At 56.1% G+C, this 16,224-nt stretch overlaps 1 protein-coding gene across 2 annotated transcripts in view; it reads right to left on the bottom strand.

Annotated features, from left to right (window-relative positions):
- Window positions 1-16,224, bottom strand: part of PIK3CD (phosphatidylinositol-4,5-bisphosphate 3-kinase catalytic subunit delta) — a 46,957-nt gene that overhangs the window by 2,808 nt on the left and 27,925 nt on the right. The window contains exons 3-23 of one of the 2 annotated variants that reach the window (XM_079142895.1): window positions 10,950-11,122; window positions 8,677-8,905; window positions 8,395-8,609; window positions 7,850-8,029; window positions 7,557-7,706; window positions 7,077-7,166; window positions 5,720-5,941; window positions 5,001-5,097; window positions 4,780-4,910; window positions 4,389-4,439; window positions 4,150-4,317; window positions 3,945-4,066; window positions 3,615-3,758; window positions 3,368-3,467; window positions 3,081-3,259; window positions 2,860-2,969; window positions 2,621-2,699; window positions 2,071-2,238; window positions 1,345-1,468; window positions 1,071-1,216; window positions 611-743 (exon numbers count right to left, since the gene is read on the bottom strand). In XM_079142895.1, coding sequence (XP_078999021.1) covers window positions 611-743; window positions 1,071-1,216; window positions 1,345-1,468; window positions 2,071-2,238; window positions 2,621-2,699; window positions 2,860-2,969; window positions 3,081-3,259; window positions 3,368-3,467; window positions 3,615-3,758; window positions 3,945-4,066; window positions 4,150-4,317; window positions 4,389-4,439; window positions 4,780-4,910; window positions 5,001-5,097; window positions 5,720-5,941; window positions 7,077-7,166; window positions 7,557-7,706; window positions 7,850-8,029; window positions 8,395-8,609; window positions 8,677-8,905; window positions 10,950-11,090 — 2,979 coding nt within the window. In that variant the 5' untranslated portion in view covers window positions 11,091-11,122. The remainder of the gene's footprint in view (window positions 1-610; window positions 744-1,070; window positions 1,217-1,344; window positions 1,469-2,070; window positions 2,239-2,620; window positions 2,700-2,859; window positions 2,970-3,080; window positions 3,260-3,367; window positions 3,468-3,614; window positions 3,759-3,944; window positions 4,067-4,149; window positions 4,318-4,388; window positions 4,440-4,779; window positions 4,911-5,000; window positions 5,098-5,719; window positions 5,942-7,076; window positions 7,167-7,556; window positions 7,707-7,849; window positions 8,030-8,394; window positions 8,610-8,676; window positions 8,906-10,949; window positions 11,123-16,224) is intronic. The other variant, XM_079142896.1, reaches the window with a different exon arrangement.

The raw sequence follows: 16,224 nt of genomic DNA, 5'->3' as shown, positions 1-16,224 counted from the left end.
ACAGAATCATCACAGCAGCGTCCACATTCGGGGGTCCTCTCCCGCCACACAGGCAACCCTTCTGCTTCCCTGTACTCCCGCCTCCTCAGGGTATTTGAAATTCCCTCCTAAAAGAACTGCAGGCTGGGGATTCGGAGAGAGCCACCCACATCTCCCTCGGGAAAGCTCTGACCCCAAACGCACACAGATCCCCTAGCCTACCCTCAGATTGAGATGCCAAAGGTGTCTTGGCCCTGAGGCCACCAGATGGCCAGGCAGCCTCACCTTGACTGTGAGAAGGGCAGGAGCAGCTTTAGGGAGTACCCTGCAGTGTCCAAAGCCAGGCTCCCTCCCCTCCGCCTGCCACCCCCCACCTGAAGACACGGAAGGAAGAGCATCTTGCAAACCTAGAAAGGAACCTTATCTCATGCATGGAAGACACTGAGGACACATGGGGTGACCAAAGGCCACGGTGCGTCTGCAACTGGGCGGGCTAGCCCCAGGTAGCTCACCGCTCTGGCCACTTCCCACCAGACAGCACTGCTGGGCCTGGGATGGCATGAGGGGCCCCGTGGGCAGGCCTTGCAAAGTGTGTGATGACTCCTGGCCTGGGGTGGCCCTGCCGGCGTACCTTCAAATACTGGATGTCTTTGGAGCAGCTGAGCTCAGGCAGGCCTGCCGCCCGCATCAGAGCAAAGAGGTGGAGGAAGAGGAGCCCGTGGCGCCGCAGGATGGTGTAGGCCCGTTCACAGTAGCCCCGGAACCTGCAGGAGGCAGCCAGTGAGGCCCTGGGCCTCCCAGCCACTCCCAGCCCAACGCCAGCAGCCGGTCTGGATTCAAGCAGCACTTGCCCCGAGTGTCTGCCCTCAGCTTGGTCACCGGTGTGCCCAGTTGGTTCCTCTAACCAATGCCCCTGCCCAGGTTTGCCTCTTATGCCACCCACGAACCTCCTCCTCCCGCTGCTCAAGAGGGCATTCTGGGGTTGCGGGTGTGTCTGCAGCGAAGGCAGCACCCCTCGGGGGGAGGCCAGAAGGTAGGCTGAGGGCTGAGTCCCCGACCCTGCCCCCTGGCTGGGGCCCTGGCACCTTTACCTTTCAAATTTCTCGCTGTTACTTGTCTTGCCCTGCTGAATCACATGGACAAAGTCATAGGTGAGGATGAATGGGACTCGCTCCCGGTTGATTCCAAACTTGGTCTTGAAATTCCCCAGAAAGTGGCCAAAGTCAATGTGGAACAGCTGAGGGGAGGGAAGGGCAGAGACCAAATAGGCGTCACAAAGAGAGGCTCTGGGGAGAGACAGCCAGGGGCCAGCGGGCCAGGGCTGGAGGATAGGCCCACAGGGCAGCTGCCCACAGTGCCCCTTACCTGCCCACTCTCACGGATCATGATGTTGTCGCTGTGCCGGTCACCAATGCCCAGCACGTAGGTGGCCACACAGTAGCCTGCACAGGAGAGGGTGAACTCCTCAATGGCTCGATCCAGGGCCTCCCTGGGTGGTGAAGATTGCAAACCATAGTCATACCATGGAGCAGCTCCTTCTGTTTGCCCTCCCCTTGAATCTGGCCTTATAACTTGCTTTCATCTACAGGACATGGAGGACATTACTCCAGAGCCGAGGTCACCTTGCCCGGCTTGAACTTGCCCCCTCCTCCTACCATACAGAGAAGCCAAGGCTGATGTGTTAAACGAAGAGAGGCCACATGAAGAGGCACGACTGACAGCGGGTCCCTGGGTATGTTACTGGGGCCTCGGTAGACCCTCTGGGCTCAGGCAAAGTGCCAGATGCTAGCTGTCTCACCAGCCGTTTCAAACCAGAGCAGAACCACTCAGTGGAGCCCGCTCCAGCTGCAGATTTGTGACCGACAACACAGGGTGGTTGTTTTAAGGCCCAAAACTTTGCTTAGCCTTACATAGCAATCAAAACCTGACACTCAGGAACAGTGACCTTCCTGTCCCCACCCCAACCCAGATGTGGGCTGGTCCTCAGCTGAGCCCAGCAGCCAGGGAGCCTGCCACAGGCCTTCCCTCTCCTTCCACTCTAACGAACCTCTGCCGGAAAGGGGGAAGTATCCACCGGGGGAAGAGACCTACCCAGGGTTCTTGGACTTGAGCCAGTTGAGCAGGGCGTCCTTGTTGAAGGCGGCCGTGGCTGCCATGTTGCTCTTGTTCAGCTGGATGTTGGCAATGGTGTCCGAGTGCAGCACCACCTCGATGAGGCCCGTGCGGTCGCCAGTGGGAAGGCAGCCGTAGGGGGTCATCCTAGCATGCGAGGAGGGAAGGCAGACACTGGCCAAGGGTGTTCCCGGGGGCTGCTGGACCCAGGAGCTTGAGCCACCCAATGGAGTCGTAGGGGACGTGGCCACTCAAGTTGCTGAGGGCTGGAGGCACCCTGGATGCAGAGCGCGCCTTGGCTGGGTTCTTGTTTGCTCTGAAAAGAACGAGCCGGGGGCTTGGAAGAAGGTGCCGCTGCTCCCCAGGCTGCGGCAGGAAGCCAGGGAACGGGAGCTGAGCCCCAGGAATGGCCTTCCCACGCGCCTCCAGCTGCTCCTCTGAGAACAGCCCCCTCCCAGCTGACAGGTGGTGACGGCTCTGACCAGGGACTCCCCCAGAGGCGCAGGCTCTGGCCCTGTGAGGCCCCCACCTTAGGTCCAGGCCCTCCTGCTTCCACAGGACGTCCATGAGCTGGATCATCTGCAGGGTCAGCATGTCCTGGCGGAGGTCTGCAGGGGCCAGGAGGAAGGGCAGGAGTGTCTGCTGGGCTTCCCACCCCTGCCCTGTGCTCCGTCTTTTCAGGGTACCCCGGGGCCCCTCTCGAAGGGCAGTACAGGCCCGGGTGGGCAGGCCAAGGCCTCAGAATGTCCCCTGCCCAGCCTGGCTCACCATCCCCGTTCTTGAAGATGATGCCCACGCCAGCACTGCCTGCCTCCTCGCTGCTGTACATGATCCACAGGGGCTTCATCTTGGAGTCCATGAAGGTGCACTGCTCCACACTGCCAGCAGAGGGCAGTGTTGACCTCGGCAGGCAGGAGCAGGCAGGGGGGGTCGTTCCACCTGGGGAGGGGGTCTTGGGGGTCTCCACAGGGGCTGGGCTCAGGGCTCACCAGACTTCTGCTAGCAGCGTGCTGGGGTCCAGTGGGGACTGCAGGTGCGAGAGGGCCTCCAGGTAGGTCTCCTGGCGCATGCACAAGTGCATCAGCTCCTTGGTTTGGGGCTTGGTGGTCTTCTGGGAGCTCAACTTCACAAAATCATTCAGCGCCTTCAGCTTGCTCAGTGCTTCCCCCTGGCGGGCAGAGTGGAGAAGCAGCAGTGGGCATGAGCCTGAGCCAGAACCAGGAGGGTCACTGTGAAGGGGCCAGGGCTGACCCTGCTCAGGCGCTCTGGGCCTCACCTGCTTCATCAGCACCTTCATGTGGTGGGTGCTGCCCCTGCAGTAGGCCTCCATGATGAGGCCAAAGCGCAAGGCCACCGACGGCACGTGCATCTCAGAGCTGGAGGGAGAAGACATGGCTGAGGTGGCCAGGAGGGCACACGGCCCCTCCCCCACCCAGGAGGGATGAGGTCAGCAGGCCAGAGGACCCTCGTCCCCAGTGGCCTTCCTAGGTTCCCAAGGAGCCAGCTGGGGTGCATTTAGCTACCGAAGGTGCCAGAAAAGGAAGTGGCCGATCTTGCGGTTGGCCAGGGCCCGGTCCAGCAAGAATTTGGTCAGCTCGCAGTCCAGGTAGGACTCGTACTTGAGCACCTGCACCAGCTGCAGCAGGTACTGGAAAAGCTCGTCGTCCCTGCAGGGAAGGAGGGCTGGTGGGGTCTGGGGCTCCGACCCTCAAGACGGAGGTCTGCAGCTGGCAGGTGGCTGGAAAGGAGGGCGAGACCAGCCTCATCTCCACCCAGCTCTGCTCCAGGTTGCCGGGGTTGGCGTCTCAGTGGGAGCAGGGAGCCTGGGGCCTTGGCACCCGTCTGGGACTCACGTCAGTTTCCGCAGGGACTTGATGGCAAAGGAGCCCACGTGGCAGTCGGGGAAGCTGAAGTCCAGCAGCTCCAGGGCACTCAGGACAGGCAGCTCGGGCCAGGAGCACAGCAGGTAGAGCATCTGAGGGTGCCGTGCAGTCAGGGGCGGGTGGTCCACAGCCGTCCCCTACCCCGGCTCGGCCCCTGGTGCCCTTCCCCACCCACCTGGGCCACATCCTCGTGCTTGTTCCACTTGGTGACCAGCAGCAGGCGGGCCAGGGCCTCTGGGAAGTGCTCCTGCACCTCGTGGCGCATCTTCCACACCAGGTCCTTCTCGTGCTCGTACAGCTCCCCTGACCCCCGCCGCTCCAGGATTTCCCGCAGCTGCAGCTGCTAAGGGGCGCAGGCAGGGTGAGGGCTCCAGCCCAGCACTGGCTCCATGCCCCGCCAAGACCCCAGCTCACCTCCTCCTCCGTGGCACGCCCACGCTCCCCATGACGCCCCAGCTCCAGGATCTGCAACAAGTGGCCTTGCTGTCAGCTCCCCAGGCCTGCAGCTATGCACTGCTGCTGACCATTCCTGCTGGGGGGACCATCCTGCACACTGCAGGGCATTCGACAGCCTCCCTGGCCTTGGCCTGCCACGTGCCAGGAGCACCTCTCCCACTGGCTGTGACATCAAATGTCATCAGACATCACCCAACATCCCTTGGTGGGCCAATAACTCCTGGAAGCCCCCAAGTCAGCATGATGCCCCAGCCCCTAGTGGTGGGCAGCCTGGGGTGGCCGATGAACCCTCTGATGCTCCAGGCAAGTTCCTGATCAGCCCTCAGCCTTCAGGAAGGGCCTCACTGACCTTCTCCAGGGCAGGGTAGTACACAGGATGGGGGGCCACCTCGGGCAGGCAGATGACCAGGGTGGCCGCACTCTCTGTGTTGGGATTGCTGCGCACGGTACCCGTGGGGTTCAGCAACTCTCCTTTCTCATCTGAGGGCAGGGACAGATGTAGTTGTAGGGGAACCAGTTCTGGGACTCCCCTGCCCCTGAAAAGCCTCTCCCCGCTGGGCCTGGGACCACCTGGGACAGAGGGCCACATGTAGAGGCAGCGCTCTCCAGTCTTGAGCTGGTCCTTGTAGTCAAACAGCATGAGGTTGGCCCAGGCAATGGGGCAGTCCTGGGGAAGGACACCACGGGTCAGAGACAGCCACGCACACAGCCTCTGCAGAGTGGCACCTGCAGAGTGGAGCCAGCCTCCAGGCCAAGCAGGAGAGAAGGCCAGACCCCATCGAAGGTCTCTCAGCTAGACCAGGAGGAGGGCAAGGACCCGCTACCTCCCTCTTGTCAGGGTCTTGCAATGAACCAGCAAGACCCCTTCGCTGCTGCCTGCATCTCCACACCTGGCTTCCAGAGAAACCCAAGTCAGTCACTCCAGTCCCAGAGCTGGCCCAGGTCGAGAGGCAAGTCACATCCTGGGCCTAGTGACTTGGGTCCACCACACCCCTTCCCCAGGCAGCCACTGACTCAAGCCTTTCTGTCCTGAGAACACTGTCCTTCCACCCAGGGAGCTGCCCCCTAAGGACCACAGGCCTGGGCCAGATATTTCAAGTCAGGCTGCTTATCAGCTGTCACTCCGGCAGGGTACGGAGCCAGACTGGGATGGGCAGGGAGGCTGGGGTCCCCAGGCCCTCCCAGGATGGGTCCTCAGGGCACCTGCTGTGGAAGCAGGGTGGCAGAGGCCCTGGTCAGGGGCTTCAGGGCTGTCCGAGGCCTGGTCCCCTCCCAGCCGGCCCACCCACCGCCTTCTTGGACTTCTTCTTGGTGGAGCGCGCCTTCTTGGCCTTCTCCACCACCGCGTAGAGTGCGAAGCAGAGTCGGGCCATGCGCGGCAGGTCACAGATGCTGATGTCGAACTCCAGGCGCTGCCTCCACACGGGCTCCGAGCACACGCTCACCTCTGAGCTGGACACTGTCTTGCACAGCATCTCGTTGCCGTGGAAGAGCCCGGCCTGCACCACCAGCTGGGGGAGGGGGCGCCAGGCGCAGGATGAGGAGAGCCCTGAGCCCCGCCCCGTCTGAAGTTCCAATCCTCCCCTTGAAGGTCCCCATTTGCACAGGGGTCTGAATCTACTTCCTGCATGGAAGGTGGTCCAGCAGAGTGAAGGCTGGCCGATCAGTGGGACAGGTGGCCTTGGGGTAGTGGGTACCACGGGCAAGTCAGTCTCAGCCTCCCTGGCTCTGTGTCACTCAAGGTCTCAGTGTCCCCATCAGGACTCAGGAGTTCCAGGGTCCCTTCTGGTTCTAACACCCTCTCACTCCCAGCAAGCGTCTTCTGAGCCCCACCTGGCTCATACGACTGCCTGAGCAGCCCCAGTGCACCTGCTCCTGCTCCGCCTTGCTGGCCCCTCCCAAGAGCCCCGCCCACCCAAGCCCCTCCCACCCAATCCCCCAGCCTCCAGACTCCCAGCCTTTCCGGGCTTGTAAAATCATGCCAATAAAAAGTGACCCAGGGGCTGGGGAGATAGCTCAGTTGGTAGAGTGCTCACCTCACAAGCACAAATCCCTGGATTCAATCCCCACTACCACAAAAAAAAAAAAAAAAAGTGACCCAGGCAAGACACCCCACCTCTGTGAACCTAGGCAGGCACACCGTCCCACAGTGGGACAATAATCCACCTCTGCAGGTGTCCTGAGGGCAGGGCAGCTGGGAAGGTGCACTGTCCCCCAAATCCAAGGGGGCACAGCTTGGGGGGTGGGGTGTGTGCAGTGCCCCCAGCTTTGGGCTGGGGCGGGGGTGGCCCCAGGAAGCACCCCGACCCAGCTGAAGCCAGCTCCTCTGGTGCCTGACACCTCCGACTGGGCCTCCTGCTTCCCCCGGCCAAGCCTGGCTCCACAACCTCCACCAAAGTCAAATACCCAGTAGCAGCGTGGCCCAGGTTTCCACGAATCGGCCTCCCTGGCCTGCTGGCCTGCTCCCCTCCCCTCTTTCCTGTTTTGAAGCGGTTCACAGTCACTCCAGGCAGGGATGTTGGGTAATGTGGTCAGGTGGCTTTCGTGTGACACCCTCCCACTCTTCTTCCTCTGCTGCCCCTCCAGGCCACAGCCACCTTGTTTGTGCAAAAAACACCCGCTCCCTCACCTGGCCCCGAGCCCTACCTTCATCCGCTCATCGGCATTGACTTTGCTGCCCTGGATCAGTTCGAGGCAGAAAGGCTGCTCCAGGGACCACAGGGACACAGAGGATGGCTAGAGAGGAGAGGAACAGGCTGAAGTCCCAGCTCGCCCCCTGGCTGGGGAAAGGCTGTGGCCCTTAGGGGGAAGGGGAGAGGGTCACAGGTTTGTGGCAAGGCTCAGACACTTGTCCCCAACACCATTGTTTATCAGAAAGTCTGCCACTCAGGTGCTCAGGAGTCCCAGCCCCCTGAGAGCTGCAGAGAAGAAGGCAGCCCATGAGCCCAGCAGCTCAAACAGGACCCTGCCCTGGGTGTCAGCTCAGGGCCCCAATTCTCTGTAAGGGCAGGACCCTTCAAAGTCCCCCAGAACCCGGCTGGCCTGGGTGCTGCCCAACAGGCTCTAGGGTTGGCCAACAGATGGGAGGAGGAGATGGAGGAAAGGAAGGGGAAGATGAGGCCTCACCTTCTTCACGGGAACGGGAGGCGGCTTGGTGCGTGGCTTCTGGACTGGGGTGGCGGGGTTGCTCTGCGCGTCCCGCATGGCGAGGATGGAGGAGGAGTGCACCATGGTCAGGTGGGGGGTCAGCCCACTGTGCAGGCAGCTGCAGATGTACTGGGATGGGTGCAGGGAGAGAAGCCAGTGGGGCGGCTCGCCACTCCCTGCACCCAAGAGGCCCAGGGTCCAGCTCTCCCACTCCACCCTGGCGGTCTCGGGCGGCAGGGGGCCAGGGTACAGAGGGCCGGTGCAGGCCTCACCTGGAACTGGCAGAGCGGGTAGCTGCCATAGAGGTACTCGTGCCGCCCATTCACCTGCAGCGCGTAGTCCTCGGGCTGCTCCTCCAGGAGCTGCCGGAACACGGTGGCCTTCTTCCGGAGGGCGCAGGCCATCAGCGCTAGTGGCATGTCCTTGGTGGACACCTGAAAGGTGAAGCTCTCCTGTGGGGAGGAGGGACGGTTGGCTGTTGCTCTCAGGCCCCTGGGCTTCTGGGGGCAGGGGCAGGGTGCCTGTCTGCCTTTATTGGCTGTCCCCAAGGGTGAGCCCCACAGCAGCAGGGCCCGGGGTTCACTGACGAAGACACCAGCACACACCCAGGAAGTACTTGTCCCTGGAGTGAAGGCCCCCACGCCTCGTGGAGCTTGCCCGGTGGGACGCTCAGCTGCACCCATCCCAAGCCCGCACACCTGGCAAGTGCCATCTGATGCCCCTAGAGGAGGGGTTCAGGTGACTGGGGAGTTCAACAGCAGAAGGGCCTCATGAGCAGCTGCCAGCCCAGCCCCGGGGCCCAGGAGCCACGGCTCACCTCGCTGCCCTCGAACTTGACATTGACCAGCAGGGCCCGGCTGGGGCCGCGCGCGCCCCTGGCGCAGGGCTCCAGCTGCAGCGGGAAGCTGTACTGCAGCCAGGCCTCCCAGCCCAGCTGCTGGCGGCGCGCCGCCGCCTCCTCGCAGAACTGGCGCATCTTGGCGCGGAAGTCGCTCACCTCGGGGTCGCGCAGGGAGTCGAACTCATGCAGGCCTGCGGGGAGGGCGGGTCAGCGCCGGGCCACGGGCGCCCGCCACTGCCGCCGCGCAGAGCGCCCTACCTTTGCCGATGAGGAGGCTGATCTGCGAGTTGATGAGCTTTTTCACGCGGTCGCCCTCGCGGGCCACCAGGCGGAGCACCGGCAGGAAGGGCTGGACGTCGCAAAGCCGCCGCTGCTCGTCCTCCAGCTCCTGCTGCTCCGCGGTCTGGTTGACACAGGTGAACACGTAGGCCTCGGGGTCGCTGAGCATGTGGAAGAGCGGCTCGTACTGGGCGCGGTGCCACAGCACCTGGAGGGACAATCACCGTCAGCCCGCCGGCCATGGCAGCTGCTGGAGGCAGGTGGAGGCCTCTGCTCTGGGGATCCCACCCTGGGTGACCCACAGAGAGGGCAAAGGGAGCCCCCAGAAGCATGGCCTCCTCAGACCCCTTGGACCCTTGGGACCAACCCTTGGTGGTAAGCCCGCTTCCTGTCCCCGTACTCTGAAGGGCCCTGCTCCACCTCCCCCACAGTGCACATGGCCCACCTAGGCTACCCACAGAGACAGCTGGACTTGACCTTTTGGGGCTCATCAACCTGCTTTTCATATGTTGGAAACTAATTCAGAAAAGTTTAACACAGCCAGGGGCCAAATAAAGGGCAGTGCCAGGTGATGGCTGTCCCGTGCACTCTTGGGTGAGGCATGCTGCTGCTGGAGGCAGTGGGACCGTCACCAGAGCAGCCTGCCAATGGTGGTCTGTCATGCAGTGGAGGGCCCAGGCCACCACACAGCCCGGGAGACTGGTATGAGGGTCCAGCTATGTCATTACTGGATACTTCATGTGGTAGAACAGCAAACGTAATTCCAGCGCATCCCATAAAGCAGCCATCGTGACCATATTCATTAACATAGATCAGGACTTGGCACATCCAGCCTTCAGGCAAATCTGGTGGGCACCTGGTTACTGGTGCACAGCCACGGCCACCAGAGACACATTACCTAGGGCTGCTTTCACCCCTCCAAGGCGATGGTGGCCTCAAGCAGTGGCAGAGTTGAGCCACTGTGACAGACAACAAGAGCCCACCAAGCCTCAGTGCTTTACGACCTGGCCCCTCATAGTGATAAAAACGTGAAGAAATCAAAACCACTTTGAAGTGAGAGGTGGGACCCGGGGGACAGGGGTGATGTCTGTTACTGTAGTGTTTGACTTTAATCACATTGTAGGTAGTTCTGTAAGCAGAGAAAATGAGCTTCATGATGATATTTATAGGAAGTTTATAACATGAAACGATGTGACTATGCTCACTCAGAAAAAGGACGTAAAAGTTCATAATCTGAATTTTCAAATAAAACAACACTGTAGATAGAAAAGAGGAAATGCCTGGAGTATGACTGTGGCTCTCTTCTATGACTGGATCACAGGTAGGTCTCTTCTTATTTTCCAAAATTTGAATGGGTCTATATTACCTTTTTTTTTTTTTTTGATACAGGGATTGAACCCAGAGGCACTCAACCACTGAGTCACATCCCCAGCCCTTTTTTGCATATATTATTTAGAGACAGGGTCTCCCTGAGTTGATTAGACCTTGCTAAGTTGCTAAGGCTGGCTTTGAACTCCCAATCCTCCTGCCTCAGCCTCCTGAGCGGCTGGGATTACAGACATGTGGCACCACACCTAGCTACTTTTGAGGTAGAAAAAACAAAGGAAGGAAGAAAGAGAGAGTAATATTCCAGGAAGTAAAAAAACAAAAACAAAATCCCTTAGGTATGGTCCATTGCTTCTATCGTTTTTTTCCTGCTCTCAATGGTAGCTTTTAAAATTCTGAAATAAGTTCTTGGCCTCTGGCAGTCCAAGGCCTCACCCATTAAGTCCGAGTTTGTAAGTGGCAGAAACCCTTTGAAAAGTCACAGGACAACACCTACCAAATACCATCCCGATGTTCAGTGCTTTGCCTCAGTAATTCATCCTGAAATTTATTCAGGGGAACCTAGGACTCTTTCCAAGGATGCTGTGCGCTACCATCAACAGTGGCAGCAGGTTTAAAGACAGAGCCCTGCAAGGCTCTTCAGTGGCCATGGGCAGACCGTGGTCCCTATGGTGACAGCATAACGTGGGTCAAACTTCTAAAGTTCCATCCCAGCCCTGGAGGCTTCACAGTGACCAGGGCTGGTAGCTAGCCCTCCAGTACTAGGCAGGGAAACATACTGCTCCGGGGAGGTTAATTCAGGTGGTCAGGGGAGTTTAACCCCATGTTTGGAACAATTCTTTCCAATTGGGCATCTGAGACTCCCAATGTGAGGAACGACGCCTGTCTTTCTGAGCTCCTGGGGCTGACTGAGGACCAGGCAGTACCTGCTTGATGGTGCTGAGGTTGGCATTGCGGGACACAGGGAAGTTCAGGTAGACCCCTGTGGGCAGCAGGAAGTCGACCACCACGCTCTGATTCTCCTCCTTGGTCCAGAATTCCATGGGGCAGTCAACCCCAGGGGGCATTCTGCTGTGTTACTTCTCAGTGGCCAGGTGACCTGAAGAGGAAGCAAAGGCAGAGTGAGCCACCCCAGCTGTGCTGGGCCAGTCCTCTGAGAATGGTGTGTGGGGGGCTCGGGCAGCGGGAGGCTCGGGGCTGAGCGCCTGCCTGTGGCACACAGAGCTCCCACAGGGCCCGCCTGCCCAGGGAGCTGCGGCTCCTACTGCCCCAGGTCACGGGGCTCAGCTGCCTCTCGCCCCAGCAGACACATCTGCCTCCCTCACGGCAGGCCAATAGCCCCAGACCGGATAATTTTCCCTCAGGAAGTTACACATCTGGGAGACCCTATCGTGGCCACCAGCTGGCACAGATAGGCGAAGGCAGGGCGGCTGGGGGGACACCTCAGGACCTGAGAAAGGTCACAGGCTGCATTTGATCCAACTTTTTTTTTTTTTTTTTTTTTGCACTGGGGATTGAACCCAGGGGCATTCTACCACTAAGCTACACCCCTAGTCCTTTTAACACTTTATTTTAAATTTTTTTTAAAAAAATCTTTAGTTGTAGATGGACACAATACCTTTATTTTATTTATTTTTCCTTTCTTTTATATATGTGTACACACACACACACACACACACACACACATACATTAGTTATCAATGGACCTTTATTTTATTTATATGCAGCACTAAGAATCAAACCCAGTACCTCAAGCATGCTAGGCAAGCACTCCACCACTGAGCCACAACCCCTGCCCTTTTAATTTTTTATTTTGAGACAGGGTCTTACCAAATTGCTGAGGCTGGCCTTGAACTTGTAATCCTCCTGCTTCAGACTCCAGTGTAGCTGGGATTACAGGCATGAGCCACCACTCCCAGAAGTCCTTTGAAACTTTCTAACCAAAGACCAAATGACAGAAACAGCTCAGGCCATCTAATGGTTTGGTGAAAGATCTCAATCATACTAAGACCCTAACCTGTTCCCCTGTGCCCTGCCCCTGCCCTTAAATAATAAAACATCACAAACAAATTGTGTCTTCCATACACTCCAGATCCAGGTCAGCCCCTCCCTTCCCTCACCTGCAGCTTCCCCTCCAGGTCACCAGGACCTGGAGTCTTTGTTTATAGCCTCCATCAGTATTTTTGTACTTTTATTATACTAATATGTATCCACAAAGAATTCTGGATATTTTTGCATGCCTTAGGACTTCATGGAGTGGCAAGTCTTCTGCAACCTGCTCTGAGCCCTCAACTTATGCTCCTTAGATCCACCCACATGCGTGGATACATGTAGCGCTAGTTCATTCACTTAACTTGTGCTTGTATTTCACTGTGTAAAGAAAGCACATGTATTTACCCTGCTCCTGCTAATGAACCTGAAGGTTTGTTGCTATTTCCCTTGGTTATTTCAAACAACGCTACAATGTATATTCCTGCCTGGGGTCCTGGAGTACACAGGAGAGCAGGGTGAGCCTGGTCCAAGGGAGGCCTGTGAACCACATGTCTCAGGTTAACAGTAGCCACATTAAAGAGGGAAAAGACAGGTAAATTTAGGTTTCAGAATGCATTTTATTTAATCCAGTACATCCAAAAGATTGTCATTTTGACATGTAATCAACACAGAAAAAAATTACTAAAAATATTCCATGTATTTTTAGTATGGAATCTTTGAAATCTAGTGTATAATTTACACTTAGTTCATTGCCATTACCTTTCTTCTTTTTTTTTTTTTTTTCTTTCTTTCTTTGTTTTTCCTTCCTTTCTTTTCTTTCCCCATTTCAGTTTTAGATTTTCATCAGAAATAATGTCTTGGACTGGGCGGTAGCTCAGCGGCAGAGCTCTTGCCCAGCACGTGCAAGGCCCTGGGTTTCAGCCCCAGTACAGCCCAAACAGACAATGCAAGAAATACTTTGTCTACTCATACATTTCACACTAATTACAGGTAAAAAGTAGATTCACAGGGGCTGGTGTTGTGGCTGAGTGGTAGAGCACTTGCCTGACATGTGTGAGGCCCTGGGTTCGATCCTCAGCACCATGTATAAATAAATAAAATGTCCACTGATGACTAAAAAACTACTTTAAAAAATTATTGAAAAAATAAAAGTAGAGTTACAGAGGTTGTTCCAACCACTCAAAAATTTTCTGAAGTGAATCATGTATCAATTTCTAAATTTCAATTAATGTAAATTAAATAAAATGGTTTTTTTTTTGGGGGGGGGGATTGGTGCAATTCTGGGGATGGAATCCAGGGCCTTGTGCACATGAGGTGAGCAGCATCCCAGCCAAACAAAACCTTTTCAAGTTCATTCCTCACGTGCAGTCTGTACATGTGCCCAAGAGTCTCACGCAGTGAAACTGTGACAGTCTTAGTGCCATCATTCACCCGATCAGATGCCCCCAGGTCGTGCTTAAGATGGTGCGGCCCATCTGAGATGGTGTCTGATCTCCAAATTCCCCAGCATTTGCTACTGTTAAACTTACTCATTTTTGCCAATCAGATGGGTATGAAATGGATTTATGTTGCTTAAATTGCTTTCCCCTTTTAATTCACAAAATGTTTATCTTCTGCAGATAGCCTGCTTGTAACCTTGGCCTGTATTCTGTGGGGTTATTTATCTTTTTCTTGTTAGTTTATCAAATCTCTTTATATAGTCTGCATCCCATTCCTTTGTGGATTGAATGAGCTGGAAATGTTCTCTTCCTACTCTGAGTCATCTTTTCTTTTTGTTTATGGTCTCTTTTGGGTGCATACAAGTTTTTAATATTGATGCAATCAAATATATCACTCTCTTTATGTTTTGTTTTTTTATTTTTTAAAAAAGACTTCTGGCCCCGGGGAGGTAGCTCAGTGGTACAGATACTTAGCATGCACAAGACCCTGGGTTCCATCCCCAGCACCACAAAAAAGGAAAAACAAGCCCATAACACTTTCCTCCCAACCATAAGGTCACAGTCTCCTGTATTTAAATGACTTTTGAAAGTAGTTGAAAGGACATTTAGTTTTTTTGTTTTGAGAGAGGGTTTCATTATGTTGGCCTCGAACTTGTGATCCTCCTGCTTCAACCTCCTTAGTAGCGGGGATTACAAGCATGTTTAACTGTACCCAGTTAAGGACGTGTTTAATTTAAGAGTGATGCTCTCTGGTGGCAGTGCCAGCTGGGCCCAGGCCTCCCTCACTGGATGCAGAAGTGGTTCTGAGCAGTGAGACCCGTACCCTGCCTTGTCCTCCCAGGTCACCACTTCTGGCAGCCGCTTCCTCTGATGGTGAAACCACATCCTACTTGGGGTTCCTCTTTCTGAGAATGGCCAGGCCAAAGCCTTCCTTCTTTATTCCAAACCTAAGGGCCAGTCAGGAGTCCTGGAGAATCCATGATGCTCCATGTACTTTGGCCAAGCTGAGGAAGTCAGGGGTACATATGGTCACCTAATGTGGCCAAGATGAACATGGATGCAAAAACTCCTGGGAGCACTAACCAAAGGCCCAGGTTCTGAGAAAATGCACCCCTTGCCCCCCTGCCCCTCGGCACTCTGGAAATGAAGCCGCCGACCGTACTTCCCCAGCTGGTGGCAATGAAATGATTCCCCAGAAAGCGAAACGGGAAGACCCCGAGGGTGTGCACAGGACATTATCAAATGCCAGCGAGTGACCAGGAGACAGGTCAGGAGAAAGCTGGACCTCCTGCCCTCTCTCAGGGCCCTGGACCCAGAGTGCATCAGCCAACGAACCCCAACCCTCTCCTCTGGACAAAACCCAGACCCAGACTCTCCAGCGTGATGGCACACAGAGGTCAGCGACTCCCAAGGACGCGGAACCGCCCGGAGACTGCAAACGGATACAACCCCGTGGAAAACTGTCTGGCAGGATCTACTAAAGCGGAACATACTGTGCCCTGGGACCCGCACATCCGATCTTCAACAGACACGTGCTACAGCTGGGCCCAAAGACACGAGAGTGCTTATAACGTGAGCCCCAAACTGGAAACTTCTCAAAGTCACATCGGCAGGGTGGAGCAATAAACCGTGGACAGCCTTTCCCAGTGGAACGTTCTACAGCAGAGAGGGTGAATCATCTGCAAACACACGCACAATGTCACAAAGCAAATGAATCTCACAGACAGAAGACTGAGCCAAAGAAGCTCAGAACCCAAAGCAGGTGCTCATGATTTCAACCACACAGAGAACAAGCACAGGCGGAACTGCTTATCTATGTTGGCAACAGAGTTACCCCAATGTGGAAGAGGACCTGAGGGGCTTCTGGGTGCTGGAAACATATTGGTGTTTTATCTAGGAGTTGGAGACTTCTCACAAGTGCCCACACCCTTGGTCCAAGTGGTCCAGATAGGCTGACTTCAGGCTGACTTCACTCCTGCCCACTAAGATGGCAGGAGACACAGGCCCAGCCAATCAGCATTCAAAATTTCCCTCACCACGGGGGTTGGATGGGACACAGGAACTCAGGCCCAACCCATCCCTGGATGTCACCTCCCTAGGTCCAATAATCCCAGGATGGGCATGTGGACATCAAGTCATTTGACTGAGTTTTGGTGTCAACACTTCTTTCTGGGGTAGCAGAAAAGACAGAACCTGGAACTTCTAGGAACCATTTGCTGCCCTTAGGGGGAGAACCTGAGAAGAGACCAACACAGAGGAGAACAGAACTCCAAGTGGAGAGTGAAGAACACACTCTGAGCCTGAGGATGTCATTGATTCCCTGGATCCAGCCATGCCTGCAGCTCGCCCCTTCCTTCTCTCCTTGCCCGCTCGTTCTTCTCTCCAGAGCAGTTTAAGTTGGGTTCCTGCCACTTATAGTATCTTCCCATGAGGGCAGCAGCATGTTTCATTTTTGGAAGCTTCTAGTGTTCAGAAAGTTCTTTCCTTGGAAGCCGACCTGCCTCTGTGAGCCAACCCATATCCTCTGTACTGCCATCTAGAGGCACACAGGCAGTCCCCCTGACCGCTGCCACTGATGAAGGACCCCATCGGGAGCATCTGGTTAGCTCAAAATTCCAAACTTTTCCAAATGGTTTAGAAACAGTGTTGTAATGAGACTAGGGAAAGGCAGTGGCAAGGTGTCTGGAGAGAGGCCTTCAGGGACAGACTGTAGAAGAATGTCCCGGGTCCCAAGCTCCTGCGTAGTCTGAAAGTATGCCACGGCCCCCTC

Source organism: Sciurus vulgaris, assembly GCF_902686455.1.
Source record: "Sciurus vulgaris genome assembly, chromosome: 1".
NCBI lineage: Eukaryota > Metazoa > Chordata > Mammalia > Rodentia > Sciuridae > Sciurus > Sciurus vulgaris.
Note: the sequence above shows the minus strand (reverse complement) of the source record. Positions and strands in the feature narration are given on the sequence as shown.